The sequence below is a fragment of the Pieris brassicae genome, chromosome 4 (assembly GCF_905147105.1).
Source record: "Pieris brassicae chromosome 4, ilPieBrab1.1, whole genome shotgun sequence".
NCBI classification, from domain to species: Eukaryota; Metazoa; Arthropoda; class Insecta; order Lepidoptera; family Pieridae; genus Pieris; species Pieris brassicae.
The window spans coordinates 18,480,700-18,507,865 of record NC_059668.1 but is presented as its reverse complement, the minus strand read 5'-3'; the positions used below and the strand labels follow the sequence as shown (position 1 = coordinate 18,507,865).

Genomic DNA, 27,166 nt, shown 5'->3' with positions numbered 1-27,166 from the left:
AAATACTGTCTCCATATTTTTAATCTAAAACCTTTACAATATTTTATGAAATTTTCGTACCTTTATACCTGTTTATGCCTCAACACTGCGCTGATACGATGGCAATATTGACTATTGAGAAGAGATTTTTGTACTGAGACTACGAATATTAAATAAACACAAGTGAGTTTACCACTTTTATTTGAACATTTGATACAAAATGCATTAGCTAGGACTATAATAAATATTAAATATTATACAGAATATGGAATTAATATTTACAAGGCGGAATGTTATAATAGTCTACATTTAATACTGATAACAATTCCTATGTTAAAGCTAAGACATGTAAGACTAACTAATGAAGATAATGGTAAAGATTAAAAATTTATGTTATTTTAATTTAATCTGTGCTATTTTAAATTAGTCTAAATAATTATCAATTTTTTTATTTATTCTATTATCTTATGTCTAAATCATTATTATTCCACAATTTACAAACTAATAATTCCATGTATTTGTGCATTCCAGTTAAATTAAATCAGTTTAAACGAAATCAATTACTCAGCGCAATTAAAATGTATATTAAATGAAGATTGTCGCTTTTCCATTCATTATCGTTTCTTTACATAACGGTTTCTTTTATTTGTATTTTATTTGTGTGTTAGTTAGTAAAGTGTTTAATTTGTACATGGCTTTGAACGCATGACCGAGGGTTGAAAATCGCTCGAGAGATTTTTAGAGAATTAAGAGTTTGCTTTGCATTTTACCGCTCCTATTTACATACAGCAATCCACTTATCGTCTTTACACTTTTGGCAATCGACTTTACAACACCAATGGAACGTGCAGTTGCAGGGCTTAACGCTCGACTTCCGAATAAGATCGTGACCTCTCCCGCAACAGAGGAGGTCACAGGAGCCCGTCCTCGAGGTCCTTCCGATGCGACACACCCGCCCCGATGTTCCTGGGGAGTCGAGCTTGGGATCCGCCTCGCAGAAGCTCGGAGATCTATAAATATTTGTTATTAGTATCAAAATTATTAATTCCAATAATAATTAAAACCTTAGAATACCTATTTTTATTGATTTGTTAAGTTTATTTATTTTCAATTCTATACGGAAAAGGGTGAAAAACTTATAGATGTAATGTATTTACTGTGAAAGTGTATTCCAAAGAAAAAAAATTTTGTAGTCTAGGTTTTCCTGCAAAATATTTATAAGTCATAATAACTGCTACGAGTCGTAGAATAAATAAAGTAAGCTTTCTACTTGGATTTATTTTCTCTCTTAATCATGTTATACTGGATTTTTTTGATATAGAAGATGAACAGTTTTTCTATGCCTTTTGATTCCTTACTTTTCAAAGAACAGTAAACTTGTCTTTGGTGCGGGCCTAGCTCTACTCTTCCTTCTGCCGCGAGGTCTGCCTCGCAGAACTGATACGCCGTTGTTGAGACCTTCTTGTGCTACCATTAGAGCCTGTAAAGTATATAGATCCTTGAAAATTAGTCTAATCTTTTCTTAGATATTGCTTTAGGTAAGTGTAATTTAATTAGGTAATTTTGATACATTAGAATTTACAGTCGCCTACTATATCAAATTGTAGTTATAACAAATATATCAAAAGAACGGTTGCAACGCGGTGACAATATGTCGGATAAGCTAACAATAGAAGGAACCAAGACAGTTAAGAACATTTTAAACTCTTTTGGATTTACGGTTAAGTTTAAGTAAGGTAATTTTAGTCTTATCTGTCTTATTTTATATTTAAGTCATATGATTTAGATTATTGAAGAAGGCTTCTAACGCCATCTAGTTTTTATTATGTGCAATACACCATAGACGTATACTTACTTTACGATATTGTTTTTTAATAGTAGTGGCAACAACCCTGAAATCGGGAGTGGCTCTCCAACAAGTTCGAAGCTGGCAGCTTCCAGATAATCCGTGGCACTTACACCTCACCTCCATGTGTGATGCAAGGATCTAAAACCACAGAAAAAAGTACAAATCTAATTTTAAAAAATACAGATGATTAAACGTTGAACTTAGAATTATGAAAACGAATTCGATTATAATATTTAAAGATGATGGCAGTCTCTTTCCACGTGCTTTGCATATACCTATACTAAAGATGTTAATTGCAAGAAAAAAATAGACGCGCTGGCGAATGTCTTTATATAATGCATATTGCATATCTTTAATCTAAATTGCTATTATAAGATTAAACTCATCAAAGTTTCACGCTTCAATCCTGAGCCATATAAAAACATTGATCAATCTGCATAAATGACGAAAGTCACAGACTAGCTAAAATATATTTGATCATACCGCTGTGCTATTCTTACATCATCTCATACAATGTCCATTCGCATTCATTTCGATATATTTATTGCATCGCTCAGTAATTTTTCAAAGGCCTGAATCATAAATCTGAACGTGACCACATCTTGGCACAATTACCGCACCACCCACCTAGCTCATAACATTTACATAATTAAACGCCTCACTGCAATCACGCTGACGTCTTAATTTCGCGAGCGCCGCAAGCGAAATAATTTCCCAAATTGAAGCCGTACAAAAATTCAAATAAATCGGCGCAAGACCCGCCCTACCATCCCGGTGCCTTAATGGCGTGGTATTAAGACAGTTCGCGATAGAATTCGCCACCCAAGACGTTTGTAATACGACATAATGAAGGTGGAATATTAAAAATGGAGTCGAACCGCTTATTATGTTCTCACCTCGGCGGGCTGTTTGTGAGATACGGTGGGTTAATATGGCCCCGGAGGCCGGCGCGTTCGACCCTATCAATAGTTTCAATAATGCCACTTTCTACACTTTAGCTGGCTTCGGAGCGGCTAATTGTATGCTTTATTGATTTATGGCTTTACATTTTGTGGTCGATCGCGGTTTATTTAAATATGGTATAGTCTTAAACGTACTTATACAATAATTATAAAATTAGTTTTGAGTCTATTCATTTCTTTATAATGGACCTAGCTATTGACTTCGCACTCGTTTAGTTTATATAAACTTCAAAGTGATGAGGTTTCATTTTGCGCCTTCAGGCTTAAAACGAATAAAAATAATTTAATATATCAACTGATAATAAGTTTATATTAGATAATTTTATGACGAATTAGAAGGAAATAAAGACAAATATTTTTATATTGATATTACTACTTACGTGTGTATATAGTGGACACGATCTCTATTATAATTTTAACTATATAGTGAATATATGCAACCATTTCACATAATATCACCCAATGGTCATTTATTACGAGAAAATAATGAATGCAAATTAAAATCACTAACTATAAACTCAATAACATGTCATCAGGTACTTGGAATTAAATCATTAGCCAGTATTAAGTGTTTATACAGTGCCGATGGATGTACTTAAAATAATGGTATTTTGAAGAGTAAATATGATGTCATTAAGAACTCGTTTATGGTAGCAAAAACTAGACAAATAATTATAGTACGAGAACCCACCATTAAATACAATAGGCCAATTAAAAACGCTCGAACTATGTAATTTTGTTTGACGCGTCTTTATCGTCGAGGTGACTTTGTCTCAAGGTTCTCTATTTTGGAGTTGGTTAAGTTAGGCTATATATTTTATAAATTGCAAAATAGAATGACGATTTAAAATCGTTGAGTAATTAAAAAAAATAACGTAGGACATTAAAATCGGTAATTAAAATAACGGTAACCCATCAATAAAAGCACCACATAAAGTGTCGCTTAACTTAACTAATCGTGGTCTTGCCTATCGATAAAATGAGCATGCAACAATTTAGCATCAGCCAATATCATGAATCGTAATCTAGCAAGCGATTAAGTCTGAGTAACGCTAATAGGTTTAAGATGGCCAAGACTAATCTGATGAACAAATTAAACATTACTTAACTGCACACACCACCATCTGTGGTATGGAATTCTCCATTCGAATCGCGGCTCTATCAATTTCATGACTCAACTATAATGTAGACTTTAAATGATGAATTTTAGTACAAAGATATATTAATTGGAACGAGTAATAAACATATTTAAATAATTGTTTTATTAGTACTTTTAAACTGGAATGGAATGTAAAATCGAAATTCATTTATTTTTGTTCTTTTTCATGTTTTGATCAACGAAATGAAAATCATAGTGTATACGTATTATTATGCACCCAGATTTTATCAAAATATATTAGTAAATAAATTTATTATAAAGAGTTTACACTGTTAAGTGTAAAGTATAATGAACGTCAATGTATGTTGGTATTTAGATAAAACTTTAACATTTCATTTCACATTGCCTATAATACAGGTTATTTCAGACCACTTTTGAACGTTTTTTATTAAAGTATAAGGAATAATTTACGTAGTATTGAGTAAATATTTATTAAATACTGTTGTATCCGTCTAATACCTAAAGTCTATTTTCATACTTATTTTAATTTAATAAAAAATGTTTGAAATCTTATTTACACCATGTCGTTCGTTCGGTTCGATCACGTAATACAAACATGGCATAAGCCTACAGATAATAGAATTAAATTCTTTCACTGTGACCTTAATGTTCGCTTCTACTAAACAAGAACTCCGATACACATCAATATGTTTTTTTATAGAACAACAAACTGGCTGGATCTTCACCTAATGTTAAGTGATACCGTCGTTTGAGTTTTAAGAGTTGGAACGCTCTTATTATGAAGTCCAGTCAAAGTCAATTTGCTTTGGAAATACTTCAGTGGTTACAAAAACTGGCTTAAGATTGCCCTTACATCGTTAGAATTTTGAATTTGAAAACTTTCGCTGTTGGTAACTTTTCAAGCAAGGAAAACGGGCGCCAGTTTTTATTGAGAACATTATCGCGAATGCTTTTTCAAATAATGTCTTATTAAGACAGTTATTGTAACAATTCTTCTACGGTATTGTTTCAAACTTCTGGTTCTGTTTAAAAGTACTCATCGAAAAATATATGCGGCAATAAATGAGCGGCAAAGGGTTAAGGGACACAAAACTATAAATATAAGAATTTTAGTGATTAATGCCTAAAATAATAAGTTTAGTTAACGGACATAGAATTCGAGTTAAAAATTATAACACACTGTACTTCTATGAATCAAGAGGTTAACAATAATATAATCCTTACTAGCAGAACCCATTTCACGTTACACTAATCTGTAATAGCTGTTAAATACTACTGGCGTCTTTTAAGTTAGTAGATGGTTTTTCGGCTCCAAATAATATTTGAATGTGACAATTGACATTATCAAGCAAAATCAAAATAAGGAACAGAAGCGGCGGTTATACAAATTTTTAAGGAATAGGCTGTGAAGGTCATTGTCATTGTCAATTGTCATATTATTTTTAGAATCCAACAATTTCATTGCACATAAAATGACTTTTGAGCACAAAATTGTACACAAACGTAGTAGGAGAGACATGTATTAGTTGATAGGCGGAAGAGGGAACAGGGAAACACACTTTCTGCACTTTCACTCAAACAAATTGTGAGCTGGGCGCTGATTACTGGTTAGGGCTTGGGCAAAATTTGTTGCAGACTTCTATTTGTTAAACATCAGAAATCTTCTTGACTTTTATGTGGTAGCAAGAAAAGTCGATTCGCAAATTTGCCGCCCTACGCTCCGCCCTACTCAGCCTGGTAAATATGAAATATAGATATAGAATATATAGAAGAATTGTTTGATACGCTATCAAACAATTCTTCGTAGACAACAAAATGTACCACTAAAGACAGCTTATACAAATTAAATTTAATAAGAAAACCACACCTAGACAGCAATTTATCGTTTTATCATGAGTGTATAAAAGTGTATAATTAAAATCAAATCTACACTGGCTAATATCGAAATAACAAAATATTAACTCATCGAATAGATTTTTTGTAACATAATTATCACCTCGGCTCTCCAATGCGGTGCCTAATTGTGGTGGGTTGAAATGCAACATCTTTTATAGTCCCGCTGAGGAAGCATGGCCACCGTTACACCGAAATGTATCAATCATAAAGAGAACTTGACTAACATTGTCTTGAATGTTTTATACCTTCAAAAATCTCTGTGTAACATACAAAATGTATGTTATATGAAAGTTATATGTATGTAAAGAAGAACTTCACTATCCGGCTCTATTGTTTTCAATTATAAATGTGTGTAACACTGCGCATTACAGCAGATATCGTTAGTTTCGCGAATTAAAAGTAGTTGAAGAAATTTTATAACCTTAATATGTTTTAATGTGATTAAATTAATTATTTTGCACTGTTTTCTTTAAGTATAGCCTAAATACATTGGCAGCAATTTTGATGTATTAAAGGAAGGCTTTAATTGATTTCAATTATTTTAAAAGGTTGAAAAAACTTTTATATTTCTCTTGTGGCCTCAACTTGGAGAAACAATGCAAAAATATAAGTTTACCTACAGGACACGACCTCAGAGTTCGTGAGTGTTCTAAGGCAGCTGTCAGGTTCTCTGACAATTAAGCAGCCTAAACTAAAACTATTGATATGATAAAGCTTAGCTAGATAATATTATAGAACTTTCACAAGTGAGTCAATATCTTAAAATCAGAAACGTGTTTGGCGGATACTCGGACTCATTACCCAACTTTTTGAACATGAAGATTATATACGATACACATCGGTGTATTTACGTTCGACTTTATTTTGACATTAATATAAATATCATCGCGGGTTATTACGGCGAGCGTGTCTAACTGAGATCTCATGGGAGGCTGTTAATTATATCCCCACAAAACAAAATATTAGAGGGCGAACAATAGTCAAGTGTGGGGTCGGACCACCGTCTGTGATACATATTTGTAGCTAATTTCACTCTTGATAGGTCGGTGATGATTAAATTTTTATTGCATGTTTTACTGATTGAAAATGTATTAATCTTTTTTGTCGGTATAATAATTATAACTTACTTTGAGGTTATGTTATTTTCTGTATCCTTAAATTATTTTCTAATGCATTTTGCGATCTGCATTTTGAGTAAGGTTTACCTTTACGTGAATTGAAGGATGAAGTCAACGTCAAAGTCACAAATCATTTATTCATATAGGTAACACAATGTACACTTTTGAACGTCAAAAAATGAAATATACATTAAATGCTTCTAATTTTACATTTAATGCCAGTTCTCAAATCAAGGGCGTAGAACGGAAGAGAAGAACTCTCACTAAACTCTCCGCCACTGTTTTTAATCGCTAATTTTTTGTTTGTTTTACACAACGTTTGTAAGGAGCTGCAACCAGTACACCATGTTCCTCATGACATCTTAAGTAATAAATAATAATAAATAATAATAAATAAATTATTATTGTTATATATATATATAACTTATACATAATATATAAGTTATATTATATAATTATTAAGTAATACATATTTCCAATTATCAACCTATTATGTTTCCTGAGAGTTTGTGAACCAAATACGTAAAAATACTTACGTAAAATATTATAAATACAACATTATGTTCAATCGTAAATTAGGTAAACAATAAGTTGACACGCGAATTTATTATTTTGTAGAAATATGGTTTATAAAGTTAGGAAATACTTAATAATATGTATCGCTCTTTTCCGTAAAAATGGAAAGATTTTCTTAGCTGTAAAAGTAGAATTCTTTAATTTATTGATCAATGATCATAAATGCAACTTTGTAACTTAATTACTTAGGCCACAGTGGTAGGCTATAAACTGTCAAATTTAACTATGTGTTTATTTTAATTTATGCAATAAAGGTTTTTGCTACTGGTCAAGACAGCGTTATAATCGACAACATTAATTATGTTAATTTATGTTCATGTGTCTGTTTAAAAATTTTACTTCGCACATGGATAATTAGTAACAAAGTTAACTTTTAACGTTCATTAAGATATTGTGTGTAAGCTAATAGAAAATGAACTTTCCCTGTTTAAAATTTATTTAGTACAAATAAACAATGAAGTCGATATTGCAATCGCCATTGATAGTTATACCGTAGCGACACTGTTATTTGTGGTAATGTGGAGTTGGAGCTCCAAGCGCTCTCTTCTCTCAACTTCCAGGTCTGGTTACAATGTGTACAGCTGTTAAGAGAATTGCTTTCTTGAAACGATTTTTAATTAATGCTGGTTTTCAATTGTAGGGTAGATTTTTTTTTTAATTATAGGTAACTTTGTGAGAAGGTATGGTATATATTGTATATTAACCCGAATCAATGATTAAGAGTCCAGGACGTCTGGTCCATACGTTACCATGAAGCGAGCAAGTTAATTACATGCTTGCTAAGAGTTGGTCTATCAGTTAACTGCATAATAAACAAATGAAAAAACAATCTTACTTTCGTTAATGGGCACAAAATACTCACAATTTGACAGCTTTACCACCGGCCAGTAACAAATAAACTTCTTCCTATAGTATTAAAATTAAATAGCAGTTTAGATGCAATTATCTCACTATAAATGTCACTAGCGGCCGCCGGTCGAAGCCACGATATAAATTAGGCGTCTACTATATAATTAACCACTATAAACGAATCACAAATTAAATAATTTATACCTATACCATATTAAATAAAAACGATACAGACGCGATCAAAATCATAAATGCCATTTGACAAGACGTCAGATTAAAAATCTTATTGTCTTGTCATTTAAATGCGTCATAAGTGTAGGTACATTATCTAATCGTGTTAGATTTTATACCGGCAAAGCAACATTGACATGTTTATTATTCAGAAGCTTATTAAATTATTACTTGGTATTTTAGCTGTGGATTAGTTGACGGACAATAACAAATCAGTAAGTGATATATTTATGTGGCACGTGTGCGCGACTGTACTTAATGATTTAGCGGACTTAAGCCACAGGCTATGTTTTTTATTAGATGTTCATGTGAGGTTGAATTTAAATATTAAGGTTATTTATGATTAACCGAGTTTTAGGTCGCGGAACAAAAATATTTGTTCATTCAATGTATGCCATAGATTAAATATTATTATTAATAGTCTGGTGTAGGTAAGAACCAACTTGGCTCGGCTAGGCATTGATGAAATCAATATGTTTATTAACCAAACGTTCTGTCCGTAAACCGTCCGTCAGTCAGGCCGTAAACTAAATCTGTTTGAGTACTTCGGCAATTATAATTTTTCTTTTCGATTACACCTACATTTCTGTAAATAATAGGGCGCGGCTACTTTACTAGGAAAGGCTTATTTATCATAAACGAAACTTCGACGTTTCGACGATAACACACGAAAGTATTTGCGGTATTGACTGTCTCACGTTTAATTTTTCCCATTAAAATTTATTTCAAGCAGATTGTGATACTGATAAGTTTAATAGTAATAAAAATCGATTATATATCTAGTGAATATTATATTTTATACCACAGACGTAATTGAGACCACCCAACGACCGACTCCATCTCTTCAATGTGCATTAACGCTTTGAAAACAATTGGTAACGAGTTGTAAGCAAGTTTTAAGACATTGTTTAAAAAATATTTTTCTTGACATTGACATTTGCTGAAAAGTTTACCGTAATGTTTTTTTAAGAACAGGCAGGATTACCTGAAGACTCGTTGCCAGTCTTTAAGGAATGAGTACGCTTGTTAACCTACATTCTAAAGTATATATGCGTTTTTACTACGAACGCAAATTCCTTTTAGAAAAATACGTTGTGTACAAAAAGTTTTTAAATTAATTTCAATTTTCATTTCCACTTAGTCGTTAATTTGATATTCACCCTCACGTTATTGCGTGTAAAGAGAAAATTGGAGAGCATTCGAATAGTTCAGTCTTTTGGCTCAAACATCAAACGGCTACTCATTAAGTCAATCTCACGACTTAGGGATTGAATAATGTAGGTTTTGTTCCGTTTATAAGAAAGTAAGATTTGAAGGAAATATTACAAATAAATCTTACGCTGTAGCAGAATAGAAGATGCAAAGGATAAGTCTTACAAAAAATATATACCCTTATGTGTGTATTTAAGGTATAATTATATTTTATAAACAATTTAATTTTAAATTCGTGAATGAATAACGTCTTCTGAGTTAGATTTTTGGAGATGTTATAATAGTACCTTCGTAGTACTTTAAAAGGCTGGCAACGCACTCGCGAACCCTTCAGCATTGACTGTGTCCATGAGCAGTGGGCATCAGTTAGCATCAGAGGAGCCTCCTGGCTAAATTGCCTCTTGTTCTATAAAATATACGTAAGTATGACTCACCAATCTTCCTGCATTATTATTATGAACATTGATCTTCGACTGCAAATCATCTACTTGATCTCGTACGTCCAGGAACTTCTTCGAGAAGTCAATCCCATACGCCAAGTTGTGGGAGCATCCGCTCCATTCCCACTTGTTACGCCCACGCCCTCGTGGGTCGTGGGAGGCCCTGTAGCCCAGCTGGTCACAACCGCAGGAGAGAAGGCGACCTTGTGCGCAAGCGCGGGCTATTGCATGGGCCACACCCGCTGCTGTCAGCGCGTAGAGAAAGGACGTCTCGCGGAATCCTGGAAATTAAATTTCATTATAAAAATAGGCATTTTGCTTCGCAATTCAAAAAAAAAATGAGAGAGAGAAATCTTTGCACCACGGATCGATTATATATATATTAGATCTCATATATTATAGTACCTACAATTTCCATTATTTATTTCTTATTTTATATCTATTAACCTATGTCCGGCATACGATGTATTTTTTTAATATCAGCTTAAAAGCTATGCAATAAGGTGACAATGACAGGTCTATAACACGCCGAAAGTGGAAATGGGTGGGCCGTCACATTGCCACGAAAACCTTTGACTGGCATTCTCAAGGCAAAAGAAACCGTGGCCGCGAAAAACAGACCTGGTAGCGAAGCATCATTGCAGAGGCGAAGGAAGCGGGAATAACGCTAAGTGAAATCCCAGGATAGATCAGGCTGGTTTTCTACGCCCTCTGCCCCACTTGGGGGACATAGGACTTTAAGTGACACACGAGAGTGATAAGCATACAAGAGCTATATAAAGTTTAATGTTAAGAATAGAGGGTAGAACTTTATGAAGGTATTTAAAATAGGAACAGAAAAATACGCTAGTACAGTGTTAAACGGTATTACCGTCATTAACAATTATGTAGCAAAGTATCATTTAATGCAGCGAGATTCCTTCACAATAAAACGGCAAAGTCGTAAAAACGATAATTTTGTAATGCCTATAATTAAGGGCTTTTATGTTTACAAGTACTTTAACTTTTATTGTGAAACTTTATGATTCAGTGGGAGATATCGCAATTAAAACTGCGTAAAATTAAATCCATTTTGACCTTTTTTGAAAGCGCTACCGCAGCAGCCACGTACGCGCTGTTGAGTAATAAATAAACGCTAAGAAAAACACTTTTTGAACGGATTAAAGCTACGTATTATTATTAAAAACTTATAATTATTTACATAATTCTAAAATTTAAGTTTTGTCGACGTGGTCACTGTGACCACGCACTATGAAAAGCACGCGAAACGTCGGAAAAAAATTAAAATTTAGAAGTTTTGAATAATAATACATAGCTTTAATCCGTTCAAAAAGTGTTTTTCTTAATGTGTAAAAGCTATTTTAACAAAAGACAATACTATAAATAAACGCTTTCATTTGGCCTTAGAGTTCTATATTTAGTCGATCATTTTTCTAATATCATTTCTAATAGGAGAGCCTTGTGTGTCCCTTTCAATTTTAATGATTTAGACATACAGGTATCTCACTAAGTGTATAGAAAATTCATTTGTGTACAGCTAGGGTTCAAACGCATAGTCCCAGTACTTAGCAGAAGTAAACATTGCTCAGTTTATAAAATAAAATTTACTATTAAAACCCAGCTTACTGATTTCAGCAACGTATATAAGAATTCTTTAATATTTATGTCAACTCGGAATGACTAATCCCTTAGAGCATCTCGATCTCAAAGGCGTAAAATACCATCTTAGTAGTTCAAACCATATTCTTAATCTTGCCACAAATATCAGAAACCTATAATCCAAAGATGTCTCTATATCTCAACTGGTATCTGTCAGTCTTTCCCTTTGCCGCAGCAGAATGCGGAACGCAGGATCAAAACATTTATCTATTTTATGCAATAAATTAAATCTCGGGGCTATTTGAAGATAAACTATTGGATCGGACAATGTAATCTTTTTACCTTAAAGAGAACGCTCGTCCATTTGCATTTGAGTAAGGTCAGTTAATCGTTGCATGTTAGAATAATGCGCAATTCTTGCAATGTCTTTGTGCGAAACTGAATGGGTATGAAAACAATTTTAAGTTCTCTAGTGCTTTAATAGGCAATTAAGGCCCTGTAAACGTCCGACCACCTGCTCACCGATACGATTTCTAGTTTTTATAGTGTTTACGGTTATCTGTAATTGATAAATGTGCGGAATTCTTTTCCTTATACTACAAGCAATATATTCTCTGTGCAATCTTAAAGTGTCTTAAAAAGTCTTGTTGCTTTAAATTAGCTTTGATATAGAGTTCTAGTCAATGTTTAAGAATGGTTTATTTACTCGATAATCTTTCCGATTATAGTTTCTAACGCAAAGCCCTAAAATAATAGAGTTAATATAAGCAATAATTATTAAGGTTTTTTTCTATTTGTAATTTTACCGGTCCTAAATTTATCAAGCACATTTAAATTATGAACTTTGTCTATATTTCCAAAGAGTAAATAGATTAAATAAGACTTTATAAGCTAAGCATTCGAGTCTGATGAATCGATATGAGAATCGAATAAATTAATTTATTGTATCGAGTGATTAATACGATACCTTATCTATGGATTAGAGCAGCAACTCTAATTGACGTCGAGATACGGTTGATTAAAATTAAAAAGTTTTCTTATGGAATTCGTGCTATGAGTTTTTGTTTTTTAGTTCTCAAGTCTAGTTTGTGTTTTGGTCATTATATTTTGAATGGAAAGGTGATAATTATTTTTAAGACAAGTATCAAATCTTAATAGTTTAAACTCTAAGTATTGTACTTAAGATTTGGATAGACTTTTATAAGATACATTTATGAATCCGCAAGTTTGGAATGTTTATATATACTTGTGTATCAGTATGCATAAAATCTGATGAGTTTGTTGCTTCTGTCGGGTTAAACGCGCTTATTTGGGGTCGTCGGGTTGAACAAATTTTGATTGAAAAATAATTTTGTGTCCCGAAACAATATTAATTTTAGCAAATAGGTATAGATGATAGTGATGGGGTTAAAAGACATTGTATAGCTTAGAGGCTTGAAAGTATCGTTGCAAAAATAATTTTCACCGTTATATTAGTATATTAATAAAGTTTACTTAAATAATAAGAGAATACAACCTTATTATGTATAAACAAAAAGTCGTGTCGCAATACTTTAGATATGAAAAATGTATCAGTTTACCTCGTTCTAGGTCATCAAACTTGCAGCAAAAACTAGATGGCAAATGATTTAGGACGACTGAAGTACAATAATGATAATCATTATAAATCAAGAGTTATCTGATGCAATGATGGCTTGTCAAGTGAATTAATACTTTGCGAGTGAAAAGCGTTTTACAACTTGCGACTTTCACTGACGCGTCATTCGACAAGCTTGACAGATGTCAAATCTCCTAATAATGTGTTACGCATCTATATCACAAAAAGAGAAAGGGCTATTTGGGACTCACTAAAAAACTGGGTCCTTGTCTACAAAATCCACCGGGGATAGTATCAACACAATCGCATCAAAAAGGTCATCGATATTATTCATTTAGAGAAAGGCCTAGATAATATACACGTAGAGAAGTCTAAGTCAACTGTCACACGCAGTCAACAATTCGCCTGTCAGAAGAGATGTCATACCTTCCAATAACAATTAATAAATTCTAGTATAGAGTGTCTACCTCTAGATAATAAAGTCGGCAGTGGGAACGGTCGTATAATATGAACAGTTCTTAATTCTTTATCAATAAGATCGAATGCATTTCAGAATGTTACGGTGTTACCATATACGGCCATTATTGTTTATTTATAAGAGCAGCTCGCTTTTTCCGAGAGGCCAGTGACAAATTTATATTTGCTGATGAAACGCGATAGTATCGATCTGAAACGATTTATGTCACGCTCGATTGATCGATTTTGATGATTCGAGTTATCGTCGAGTACGGTTATGGATAAATTTATAAGCTTTGTTTATTTTACGCGTGTAAGGGTGGTGAGTGAATCTGACTAGTTGTTCATGTAATTTTTTACATTTTTAATTTAGTATATGGTAGGCAAAGTATATAAAAGGTTTAATATACAGGTAATGTCGAGATCAATTGACTATGGAGAGTGCAAGACCCATAAAGGGTGATACTGATGACTCTGAATTGACTAATATGTTTGTTGTCATTACTGCGTTTTTTGATAGTGAATAATTTTCATTTTGAATTATGAATTTTGATCGAAATTTTTACTTATTCTTTCAGCTTTTTAAAAGTACACAGGGAAAAATACTATGTAAGGTAAAATAGAGAACAGTGGAGATGAACCCGTAAAGGTTGATAATGACTATGACTAAATAGGGATATAATAATAAGCACATACATACACATACACTATTTAGTATGTACACATAGTACATACTAAATAAAATGTTCATTAATAAAATTGGTGAAAATGGTATGTACTAACTCATAATATTTTTATCTGATTTCCAAAATTCACCTATAAGATGTTTTGTAATTTATCCGATTATGTCAAACAGATTCTGCAAACTAAAAATCGAGGAAATTAAGGTCGCGATCGATCATGTATCGAATTCCTTAATCGATTCAAATGAATTCGACTCATTCGTTCGATTTTTTCAATCGAATACACCGAATTTCGAACGGGTGACAGATTTTAAATTCTTCCCTTACACTTGTAGTTTAGCTTTTTGCTGTACACATCAATAATTCATGATATGTAATTATTTTCGGTACAGTCAGCGAAAAAAGTTGTAACATTTTCAGTTCCATGTATTTCTAATATTTATGTCTTTTATTAAAAATACCCATCGATATATTTAGAAAAGGTACAAGAGAAACAATTTTGTATAATTGTACATTATATTACATTAGACATATTTTAATTTCTATATTATTATTATTATATTATTATTATTTTAAATGTATATTGTATTTCACGTTTATAAAATTCCACACTAAGTTAAGGCAAAACCAGAGCAAACATTGCTACTTCTGGCTTATTATTTTTTTACTACTTTACTAAAAGATACTAACAGGTAAGTAACATGGGAAGATTTTGTAGTACAAAGCCTAAAAACTACATCTATGGACTGTACAAAATACTAGATTGTTTTATTAATACTAAGTAGGGTGAGTCGCAATTCCCCGAAGCTCGGATTAAATTGGCGAATCTCCATTCAACCGTATAAGGAATGGGCGCCGGCGCAGAAAAAAATCCACAGGCCTCTAAATAAACACAAATTTCAATTATCATATCGAACTTTTTAAATCACAATACGTTCAACTATATTTAAGGAGAGTTTGCACTGAGATATCGCAGTGCAGTCGCGCCTTATAAACAAAAGACCTAAGAAGCTAGCGCTGATTGACATGTGACGAGGCACTTCTTTATAAATGCTCAATACAGAGCCGCATGCCTGGAGTTATTATGATTATTATAACAGGATTTCTTAAAGTTTCCATGGTGCATGTGAATGTCATGAAACTGGAAGAGACCAATGAGGCACAGGCATGGGCGGTTCCCGAATTTGTGGGCCTCTGGGCTATTATGGGGATGCGTCCAGTAATAGACGCACACGCGAAAAAAAACCGACCAAAAACAAGCGGCGGGGAATTCCACGTTCCGTTCGATAGACGCGAATCGCACCTGGGTTGATTGCTCTCAAGGATACAAACCGTAAGATTGGATTTTTTTAAATTCAAAGTATCGCTTATTGTTTTCAGTGGGGACTCGGGGCCCTTTGTATTCACAGGTCCCTGGGCTGCAGCCCAAAAAGTACTTAAGTAGATACACCCCTGGATACAGGACCTTAGCACGTGAAGATCCATGGTCTCACGTGAAGACCCTTCGGGAATAAGGCGTGAATATACCTATATTTTTTGTAAAGGCTATATTGAATGTCGTAAACTGAAAAAAGATAAAACGCAGGCAAATAAGGAAGAAACAGAACCATTTCGTGATTTCGATAGAGATAGAGAGTCAGTCTGATCGATCCAATCCAGTCTGAGTTATAAGTAGTGCATATTGTTTCATAATAACCTTTTCAAATAAATAAAGACAATTTGTTAAAATAAACGCTTTGCGTATCGCAGTGGTCAGTTAACTTTAGAACTAATGCGCAATAATGCATGCGCATATTAAGGTTTTTCCAACGCACCTGAGGTGGTCGTCTTTTTCCATATTGCTACAGTTTTTGAGGCGTGCGCGCCGCTGAGATACTCCTGCGCACTTGATGTGATTTACGAGGATTTAGTTTCAATGTTTTTTTCAACGCTTCGACCATGCACTGTAAATTTTCTCAAGGGACTGAATGATTACGTAACTGCTTACATTTTTCAGATTATATAACTTTGCTATATTTGTCTTAAGTTTGTTAGTAAAATTAAAATAAATCAGTGGCGGTTCAAGGTTTTTAGGTCTGGGCCTCAGATTCCTGTATCTGTTTTATGTTTCAATTGTCAATTTAATAGGCAAGTAGGTGATCAGCCTCCTGCGTCTGACACACGCCGTCGACTTTTTGGGTCAAAATGAAGTCGACAATGTTACATGCGCACGTAGAAAGAAAGTCCATTGGTGCAGAGCTGGGGATCTAGCCTACGACCTCGAGGCTCACTAATCTGAGTTTGTTAATAGTTTTCTTCGTTTCGGCCATGGCAGTAACAATCTACTGACCATGTACGCTGGAGATATTTTGGAAAAGCGCAGGCGTAGAATGCACTCTCTATTCCACACTCACATACATCGATGGACTACAAGTTCGATACGAAAGCAAGTATAAATAATTACATAGAATAATCTCTGGATTAAAAACAAAGCCGCTCCCCACTTTCCTACGTTTAGAGTTAAGCTTAGACATACGGGAGTCATGCTCAGTAAAGTCTAGACTCTCTCTCGATATTCTCTCGGTAGTCTACTACTAAAAAAGTGATTTTGCGTTTCGACGAGATAACCTAAATTTATCGTTACTTTCACATATATTCCGTAAATCAATAACATTCATACCTATAAGAAAATACTGTCCAAATTAAATGGGAGATGAATTATAAAATTGAGGCATGTTTATGAACATACCAATACACATACGAGCTTATACACGTTTTAATTAACTTTTTACGAAAGCGTCAAGCCCAGAATTTTGTACCAATTAAGGTGGTTGGAACGTGTTTAGATTGTCCGTTGCGAATTGCTAATCACCAAAACCGAACAATGAGTTCACCTCACGGGCCCAGAGTTCGATGTTCGGCTGAAGGTCATTAGGAAAGCATCTCAGACGGACTTTTTCCGCGTGACCCGCGAAACAAATTCGCTTGTACCACAGATGGAAGCGATGTGATTAAAAAATCATACTTCATCGTGTTAAATTAAGTGTCTCGCTGAATATGCCAGCTGATACGTGAACCTGTATTAATAATAAAATGTTAGTTTTTTATTCGATTAAGAGCTTTAAGTTACATGCTAGAATGACTAATTACGGTACTTACGGTAAACCAATATAAAAATAATAAATATTTTTTTAATTAACACTTTATTAATAATCTACAGATTAAACAATATAATATAGCTTAATGTTTACATTAAAAATATATCCCAAAGGCATTACACCATTTACATACGAACATAATGTACTAATAAAGATAATGTACTAATAAATTGCTAGTTGATGTGCAATGTGTGGATATATATGTATATACCCAAACACCTAAAAACGCACGTAAAAATCTATTCGACTTGCTAATTACCTTCAAAATCAGGCGATGGGAGTTAAAATGGAACCTGTAAAATAAATATTACCTATATTCTATTATATTGCGCTAAATAAATAAATCTACTAAGACTGCCTTTTTAATTACTTTTAAAGCTATTTAAGAGAAATTCGCATCATCATAACTTGATTATTTAATTTTCCTGGTTAGTCAACAAAAAATCACTCAATGTCAGGTATTAGAAGTACTTTGGACAAATTCATATTTTTATGGGCCTTTTGTGTGTTTTTTCTCACATTTAGAGGCATCTGAAGGAGCACGACTTGAAACGGTTAGATTTTATCTCTAGTCGAGCCCTTACATTGAGACATTTCAACACGTCCGCTTTTAGTTTAACCGAAATTGTTATTTTTCGCTGTCAATCATCATACCACGTACCCTTAGCAGACTTTAAACTTCAGTAGTTCCATCAAGTATTCACATTGAATATTATAAATACGTACTTGTTTAAATAAAACTTAATTAACGGATACAAATTATATAGAACACAGACCATGGACTGGTCGAAGATCTTTGGGTTTGAAGAACAGTACATGTTCCACATATATCATACGTCATGTAACTAACGTATTATAAATGTTTTCTAAGTCTAGAATCTATTGATTCACAGGCGCCATTAGAACGCACTAGCTTAGAACCTTTTGAGCAGTGTTGGCCTTGCGACTCTCATCCCTGAGGTCGTAGGTTCGATCCCCAGCTTTGAACCAATGATTTTTTTTCCTATTTAACAATCGCTCGAACGGTGAAGGAAAACATCGTGAAGAAACCGGCTTGCCTTAGACCCAAAACGTCGACGGCGTGTATCAGGCACATGAGGCTGATCACCTACTTCCCTATTAGACGGAAAAATGATGAGATTCAGAAATCAGTCCTAAAAAGATTGTAGCCCCTGATGTTTTTTTGCTTAGAACCCTATGAGACCTTTAATATGATCCGCACGCTAGGGCCACTAGGCTAATACCTCTGTTAATGGACGATAATTAATATTTAAGAATTTTCCTAGTTCTAGGACGGAGATTTTAATACATTGTGTAGTCAGTAATTCCGTTTTTCAGTTCGAAGAAAGCCTGCTGAGCGCACTTTTTTTCTATTGCGTTCCAATTCAATTCCACTTATTGGTCGTATTTAACATCATGGGACTGCTACGTCAATATAACTATTGAATACTATGCATAATAAGAGTAAGTTGCAATATTCATATTAACGCCACCTATCGCCAAAAATTTATTTAATATGTATTTGTTATATACTGCCGCTATAGTAAAGTATAAGTTTTGCTACGAAATTATTATTTGTACGGTAATAATTTTCTTTTAAACTTGGTATGTATAAGTTCCATGCTGTCGAGAAAAAAGTTATTCTTACCTAAAATAAAATAAAGCATAATTGTTTGATCATTCCGAAAAATATTAATAGCAAACCATCCTAAATAATATTACAAAATACCAGACATGAACAAAATAAGATATCAAATCTTTCCCACGACAGCCGACAGACGCCTCAGATCGTGTTTTTGCAGCATCAAAGTGTATTGTCTGTCACCTGACACGTTGTTGATATAAAATGCCAATAAACGTCACTTTTTTATGACACACGTACGTTCAGGTCACGCGCATGATTGTATCGCCGCCACCCTGGCTGGTACTGCCTTGTATCTCTAACAAACCTATCTCACTCACACTGCGCTAATCTCTCATCGACTATTAACGCTCGTTGAAAAGATTTCCAACAATTGCCTCATTAGCTCCACAAAAGTCGTTAAATTGTCGACATTTAACATCACGTCGCGAAGGTTGAGAAGCGGCACGAATTTTATTTTAAATAGGATTAAAGGGTAGAGCATCTAAGGCAAACGCGACTTCTGATAGGTGTAGGTATAAAACGCAACAAGGTCTATCGGCCTATATAGTCTCTTAAACGACGTACCAAGAATGCAAATAAATATAACATTTTACGCAATATGGTATATGAAGATGTCTTTTTTTATATGGAGCTTCGGAACAACACTAATATAATACTTTGGGAAGATGAACTTTCAATACTTTTTGGGTAATAAGTATACTGAAAAGTCAAATTTGCAAAGAGTCAATGTTGCTTTGGTAGTTTTAGTTTTATCACTTCGTGGTTACAACCAAACGAAGAAACGTATGCTTTAGAATGAGCTTATCTTAATTGTATATTTCTGAATACAGTAGTATATCATGGCCTAATCATATCTGCTGGAGTAAATTACTAAGACAACTACTCCGCCGGCTCTGCGACCCAAAAAGTTTCTTGGCCTCTGGAACGAGAAATTTCTAACGCTCCCTGCCTGTCCTGTGCCATCTCCTGCCTGCTGGCCAACAGTTGCAGCAGGTCCACTTCCACTCTGTCCAGGCAGCGGTACCTACTGTTCTCCGTCCACTAGGCCGGCTCACGTGAGTATCTTTTACCTACCAACTCTTCTATTTCGGGAAGTTTATGAACAAATTCCCTCTAAGGCAACCAATGTTTTTATTGACTTTCCTTATATACGAGATAAGCCAATGCGAGTAGCTTCTAGTCCATAATAAAAACGACCACAAAATCCGTTTCATTAGTAAAGCAACAGTCATTAAATCATTAACATTGTCCTCTTTACATAAGCGTCACGTACACAAGAGCGTTAACAACGTGTGGAGGATCAGGGAAGCGGAACAAATTCTAACATCCTAAGGCCTTTCTGAAAAAAGCCATCGGTCCGTAATCATTATCTTTCTTCAATCACCGATCGCTATTATCTTATTTAAAAGCATCTTAGATTTTTTCTTTCACCCGTCAACGTTTGGATTCAATCCAAACAATGGCCGAGTTAAGAAAGATGTTTAAGTATTTAGTTACGCTATTTTTTCACTATTTTTCAATTTAAACAGATTCGTGTTTGTAGGGCCGGAAGGTGTCGATACGCCGTGTTAGGATTGCCAAGTATTGCTTATAAATACAACAATACGCATTACGGGATAAATCTTTTGAGTACGGCTGGAAAGGATTTTCGCATTTTGTAACAAATTTCAAAGACCTATCATTTATTTAGAAAGATTTTATTGCTAATTTAATTTTGGAAGGTTTCAAATTGTTTATTTTATTAATGTATATCAATTTACATTTGAAATAACAATAGCAGCATAATTTATTGTATTAACAAATTACAAATAAGAAAACCAAAGCCAAATTAAAGCTATCCAAGTCAAAAGCTCAACAAATTACTGAAAGCTCTACATTAGATGAAGAAAAAATCCATCACATATCTTAGCAATAAAGTAATAAAGCGAACGTGAGAATCCGATGATGAACAGCGCACTCTTCAGTTTAAATATTAATTGCTAAGGGCGTCGTGGTCACACACGAAGCATGAAATCGCAGCCTCGGGAGCGGACCCACCTGGCAAGCGATTTGTTGTCTTCCATCCTCCATGCTCGTAAATTTCCATCGTGTGCGATGCTACAAACACAATGCCCTTCACACCCGATACATAAAGGGATCAGTAAATACTGGACATAATGCGGCCGCATTCCAGATTTGTAATATGCGTGGATAATTTGTTGTAATAAATTCGGATTGGAATGGTCAATTGCAATTGGTTTTATTCGTGATGAAGCAATATCAATGATGTAATCTGTGAGGGCTGATTGCTGATGTGTGTATTTATAGGAACTCGTATATATAACTGAGTGTATGTTAGATTTGAATTTAGAATATGAACATATTGCCAACGTCGATCTTCAACTAATCAAGAATTAAAATTAGTTGCAGAGTTGAGGTATAGGCATTCAAATACATAAAGGATAATTGAATGTACGACTTAAGTATATAACTATATAAACTAATGATTATTTATGGAATAAAACAAGTTTTTTTTTTCCAACTTTTTCTTGACGTTTGTCTATATTGCCACCAACATTGAGCAAAGTAATTACCTACTTGTCAACCATTCACAAGGCTTTCAAGAATAAACCCGTTTGTTTAGTATCGATTTGTACAGTTTATTGTGCAAGACCAGTGTCTTCGTAATTAAAAGTTTAAGAATACAGCCACCGTTGTACTGGCAGGTATAAAATTGAATTATTTTACATATTGTTTTTTATTGACGCAAGCTTCATAAAACTATGTACTTATGGAATAAATACCATAACTGAAAGTATACACGTATTCGTAGTATAAATTTACTTATTTTTATTACTTTAATTTAAAAAAGATATTTATTTCCACTATATTTCCACTAATAAGTTATTTATGAATTCATCAATTAGAACAAGGAACCAAACAGCCTAGGTAACTAAGTTTAATAGTAACTTAATATTTGGTTAGTTTAGATTTTAATAGATTTTTTATAAACTCTCTTTAAAAACCCGTACTGCTACTTAGAGCAGTATATGCATAAAAAAATAAAGAAAAGGAGAGTTTGTAACATACTTAAAACCACTCACCTCGTTTCATTAACGCGCTGGCGTGAGGATTCGAGCTCTTCAGTATCAAACTTGAGCAATTCCACCGGTGCCACCGGAACTGGTGCTGACACTCTTTCACAGCCAGCTGCAGGCCCTCGAAAGCAACAGAAGCCGTGTCTGGGGCCTCATGGCATATCGAGCGTTGTTCTCTTGTCAGACCACGTACGATTCGGCAAGTGAGAGCAGAATTCAGTCGGAGTGAGTTTTCTTTGGAGCTGGAAGGTATTATTTGTGTTTATATTTCATGTATGTATAATGTCGTCAAAACATAGTTCATTTAGCTGCGCAAATAATACTTGGTAGATAAAAGTAAACATCGTGAGAAAACGGGCTGATTGACGAAAAAGTATCAAAGAAATTTTATTCCTTTAAATTTAAAATAAACAATACTCCAGTAGTGCTAATATCTTCGGCTTCAGATGTATCTAGAAAAGAATCCATTGGGTACGGCTGGGATCGAAACCTAAAACCTCAGTCAAGGGCTTGAACTGCTTTAAACTAATATCCGAAACTCCAAGCGGGTGGTCGTACAAGTTAAACTTTGATCAAAACTATTTCCATACATTGAATTCCCATCCATACACAATATTAATTAGCATCTTGAGCCACAACTCACATACTTCAGAAATTTCGAGACCGGGAGCCCAACAAATTGTTCCATTAATGTTCGCTCGTGCGATACCATCTGTTTAGAATAAATTAATTATAATGATGTTATTTTTAATACCAATTAACGCTTTTAATATTAAATATATTGCTTATAGTTTTAAACACATAATTTACATCATTCATATTTTTAAGCTAATTCTATCTAGCCCGAAATTCTATTCTCAAAAGTTTTAGTAGCGCCTTTTTGCAAAGTAATCTAATTCTCTTATATTTCCGGGAGAGATAGGCACGTATATCAGATGGCGTTACATTTACGTGATTCAACACTTGCTCACATTATGCCTTAGATTCTATCTAATACGTGATTTTGGGACCTTAACTTTATTATTGCTTTGTCAACCTCTTTGTAGTATAACTAAACGTTTCCCGCGATGTGGCTAAGTGCGATTTTTCAAATTTATCCTTGGTAGGTCACCGGAATCACTTATATCATATTATTTTTTGTCCAATTTAATTATTCAATTGCCAGAATACTTAATTAAAAAACTGAAGTTGGACGGTATAATTAAGTTAAACATAATTGTGACCTGTGTGTCAACTGTTTGTCCATAGGTACTTTATGTGTTCTGTGTACATTTCTAGTTCACTTCTATGAATGAGAACAGGCCTTATCAGGCGTCTATTTGAAAATCATACACCGTAGTAAAAATATGGTTCTGTATATTGAAATAAAAAAGTTACTTTGTATGGAGAGAAACTTCAGTGTTGTCACCAAATTTTAATAATAGAAATTTTTAAGTATATCGAAATCCGAGGAACTTTACCTACACTTAGGACATTTTGCCAATGCACAGTCGGGAATCGAACCTTCAACCTCAGGGATGAGAGAAGCACACTGAAGCCACTAACTGGTATACTTTAATAAAACATCTGTGTCAAAATAATATATTTTTAACATTACTTTTTTTTATTCGTCTATTATAGACTGTTGTACATCTATATAATCTCGAAGACGGCTGAAGCAAATTGAGTACTTTTTCCTTAAATTTTGATGAAAGTTTTATAGAGAGAAAAAAGAGAGAAAAATGAATAGTCTGTATGGAATAGCTTAGCAAAATGTTATGGAACTACTAAAAAAGTAAGCTTAGTAAATATATTCCTTTATAAAAGCTTGCTAAAACTCGGCGCACTGATACATTGGTACAAGCACTGTACTTATAAAGAAAACATTCTCAAAGTGACAGAAGTATTAAAAAAACTAAACGAAAATCGATTTCAAAGTATGAGAAGAGCTATCCAGAGCGAGCTTATCAGAATGCTAAGTCTGGATATCGTTGAGTTTTGGCCTAGAGACTACACGAAATATAATATATTAATGCAAAACAAAGTTTGCGGGGTCAGTTTGAAAATAATAACACAATTAATGATCAATAAACAACAATAATGATAGAACAATGATCATTGTCTACGTATAAATTCAGTCATAAGTTTAATATATTTAAAAAATTTAAAAAAGGAACGCCAAAAAGTAATCGTAACAAAAGTTAAACACTGTTTTCCGTCTTTGCATAACTGTTTATGTTATCTTGTGTCTTCCCACGGAACGGGAATGCGGCCGTATCATTAAGGGATGCTCGGAAAACGCTTATGCACTTAATGAAACGCAATCATTATAATCGTTATTATTTTTTGCATCTTTCTATTAATGATAAGTTCATAAGTTTTTATGAAGAAAGAGAAATGTATATGGTTAAAAAACTTAAAATATTGGGGATCACCTACATACCTCTGATTCAGAATTATCACGGATCAAGAATGATGAATCTTGACCCAAAAAACTGGATCTGGAAATTCCTGAATGACTTTAAATCATCTTTTCTTGTTCACTGTAATGGAGAAAAGTCCTATTCGTCCGTTGAATTAAAATGTACTGCTCAATCATATCTTAAAATATTTCCAAAAAAATAGTTTCACGACAATTTCGCTTCTTATGAAAGGTGTTTACACCTTTCAGTTTGCCTCAAAAGGCGGTGAACGGAGATATTTAAAAAAAAAATCTTCACGATTTATCCAAGTATTTATAACCATAATAACACAGAGTTATCATCAACCCACAATTATTGGATGTAACCAACAGCTTTTTAGAGTCGTTTAACTCAGTGATCCAATTAAAAATCCGCGCTCAGCTTAATATAATTGCATCGAAAATTCCTCGGGGACGAGATAAAAACAATAATTTCGTGCTTTAAACGAACGCCAGTAAAAAATAATAAATCTGAGTCGGACTGATGAAACGTCTAGATACTCATTCAGAGAGGTTATTTCAATACAAATTACAGCTACTTGCCTTGCCTCTCTCTGCATACCGACAATTGTGCACATACTTTTCTCAACCCCCACACCATAGTAACAACCTAAATCGAAACACGACTGCAACAAATTACACTTTAATACTATACATTAAAGCCGTTAATCGCATATCAGGGTTATGCGCTTTCAGCGTTTCGTATAGAGCCTTAAATGCACTGATTGAAATTCCGTGTACCAACAATGTGTAGGATGGGTTGAAGCCTATTTGTAGCTTTATAATCTACAATGGATAAACATGATTTGTTGGCGTAACCTTTAAGTACCAATATAGGCAATTAGTACCACAGATAAGGGATTCTTAACGTGCAGAACAGAGTCATTTAAGTATTGAAATCGATCGCAGTGGAATTATTTCTTCTGATAAGTATGTATGGTCCATTTTTATCTTTTGCGTAGAATTTATTGGCTGCTTTGTTCGAAGCTATTAAGTTAAGAAGCTCTTGTGTTAGTTAAATATATTCATTATCGCTTTAAATTCTCGTGAATGGTGTCATTATTGTTTTGTGTTAAAGTTAGTTTTATATTGCACAAATTAACAGAATGAAATCATTTCGTCATGGTAACCCTTTACAATATTAGTACCAAAAAGTAATGAAGTAAAAAAATGGGTATAAAATATAACTAATTCAACTTGATTGGTTTTTTATTTATTACTATTGACATTATAATAATACATAAAAAGTAATAAAAATAAAATTAATTGTGAAAAGTGTGGTTTAAGTTGCTGTCACCAGCAACATTGATTTTCAGTGGGCCCATACTATATATTAAAAATACTATTAGGTTTTTTTGTATTAGAGGAAAAAAAAATATTTTTGTAAGAAATCGTTTAACAAAATAAAGTTTTCATATTTTTTAAGTTTAGCGATGGAAATGTTCGTTGTCAGAAATATTCTATCTTATTCAGGTACGTAAGTATAAGGTCTTTAATATCCGTCTAACTGGCGCAGGGTTTTGCATGACTCCTATTATTGAACAATAATTTATATTTGTCGTGACAACTTCATAAATTGCGCGAACCGCTTAGAGCTAATCGGCGTTGAGTATCAATCACATAGTTAAGTGGTCAATTATGCAGTCAATATTAATGTATTTTACGACCACGTGCAGTGGCATATTCATTGTAATTTACATACTAAACCCCCGGTCTATGGGTGGCCTGATACCTGATCGTCACCTTTTAAATTTGCATGCATTACTGTATTCATTAAACGGTCGTTGTCTACTTACAATTTGCATGATTAGTGCTCTGTTTTGTGTCGCGCACTGACGCCCCATGCATTAAACCACTGATTAGTTAGAGTACGCTAATACAAGCCAAATTACCAAGCTCTACGAACTATATTTGCGCCAAAGAGTACAATTTAAATCGCGATAACTCACCTCGCCATATTCAGGGGGACGAATAAGAAAATTATTATCGTTGGAAATGTCCAGGTCATTCTGCGGTTGTCCCCGGAACTCATGTTGGCAACACTACATCCTTGTATTGTTTCATTTTCCGTCACTAAGTTCGTACACTGTTGTAAAGCGGGTATCGTGATTCGAAATTCAAATTGTTTGGGACAGAGGTCACAGGCACGATTAATTCGCCACAATTGATTAGAATCAATTGTTTGTTTACGCCGTCGGCACGATGCCGTCGGGTTGTCTATGGCGTCTTTGGATGCGTTCGAACGCGTGGGACGAAAGGCGTGCTCTCCGCGCCGCCCAGACGACGGGAAAAAGATTAGG

General features: G+C 33.9%; 1 protein-coding gene across 1 annotated transcript; it reads right to left on the bottom strand.

The window, feature by feature from the left end:
* Positions 1–632: 632 nt before the first annotated feature.
* Positions 633–26,898, bottom strand: LOC123708392 (protein Wnt-10a). The gene is made up of 6 exons (XM_045659067.1): positions 26,816–26,898; positions 22,433–22,668; positions 10,227–10,513; positions 1,835–1,966; positions 1,338–1,459; positions 633–989 (listed from the first exon to the last, which is right to left on the bottom strand). Exons 1-6 carry the CDS (start codon positions 26,896–26,898, stop codon positions 755–757), a joined length of 1,095 nt encoding a protein of 364 aa, XP_045515023.1. The 3' UTR covers positions 633–754.
* Positions 26,899–27,166: the final 268 nt, after the last annotated feature.

What these genes read in the sequence shown, in the direction of transcription:
- LOC123708392 (XM_045659067.1), bottom strand. Translation starts at nt 26,898, where the DNA reads ATGAGTTCCGGGGACAACCGCAGAATGACCTGGACATTTCCAACGATA. An exon ending in GTCCCCCTGAATATGGCGAG is followed by an intron (nt 22,669 to 26,815) that starts GTGAGTTATCGC and finishes AATACCTTCCAG; the next exon opens with CTCCAAAGAAAACTCACTCC. An exon ending in CAGCGCGTTAATGAAACGAG is followed by an intron (nt 10,514 to 22,432) that starts GTGAGTGGTTTT and finishes TTTAATTTCCAG; the next exon opens with GATTCCGCGAGACGTCCTTT.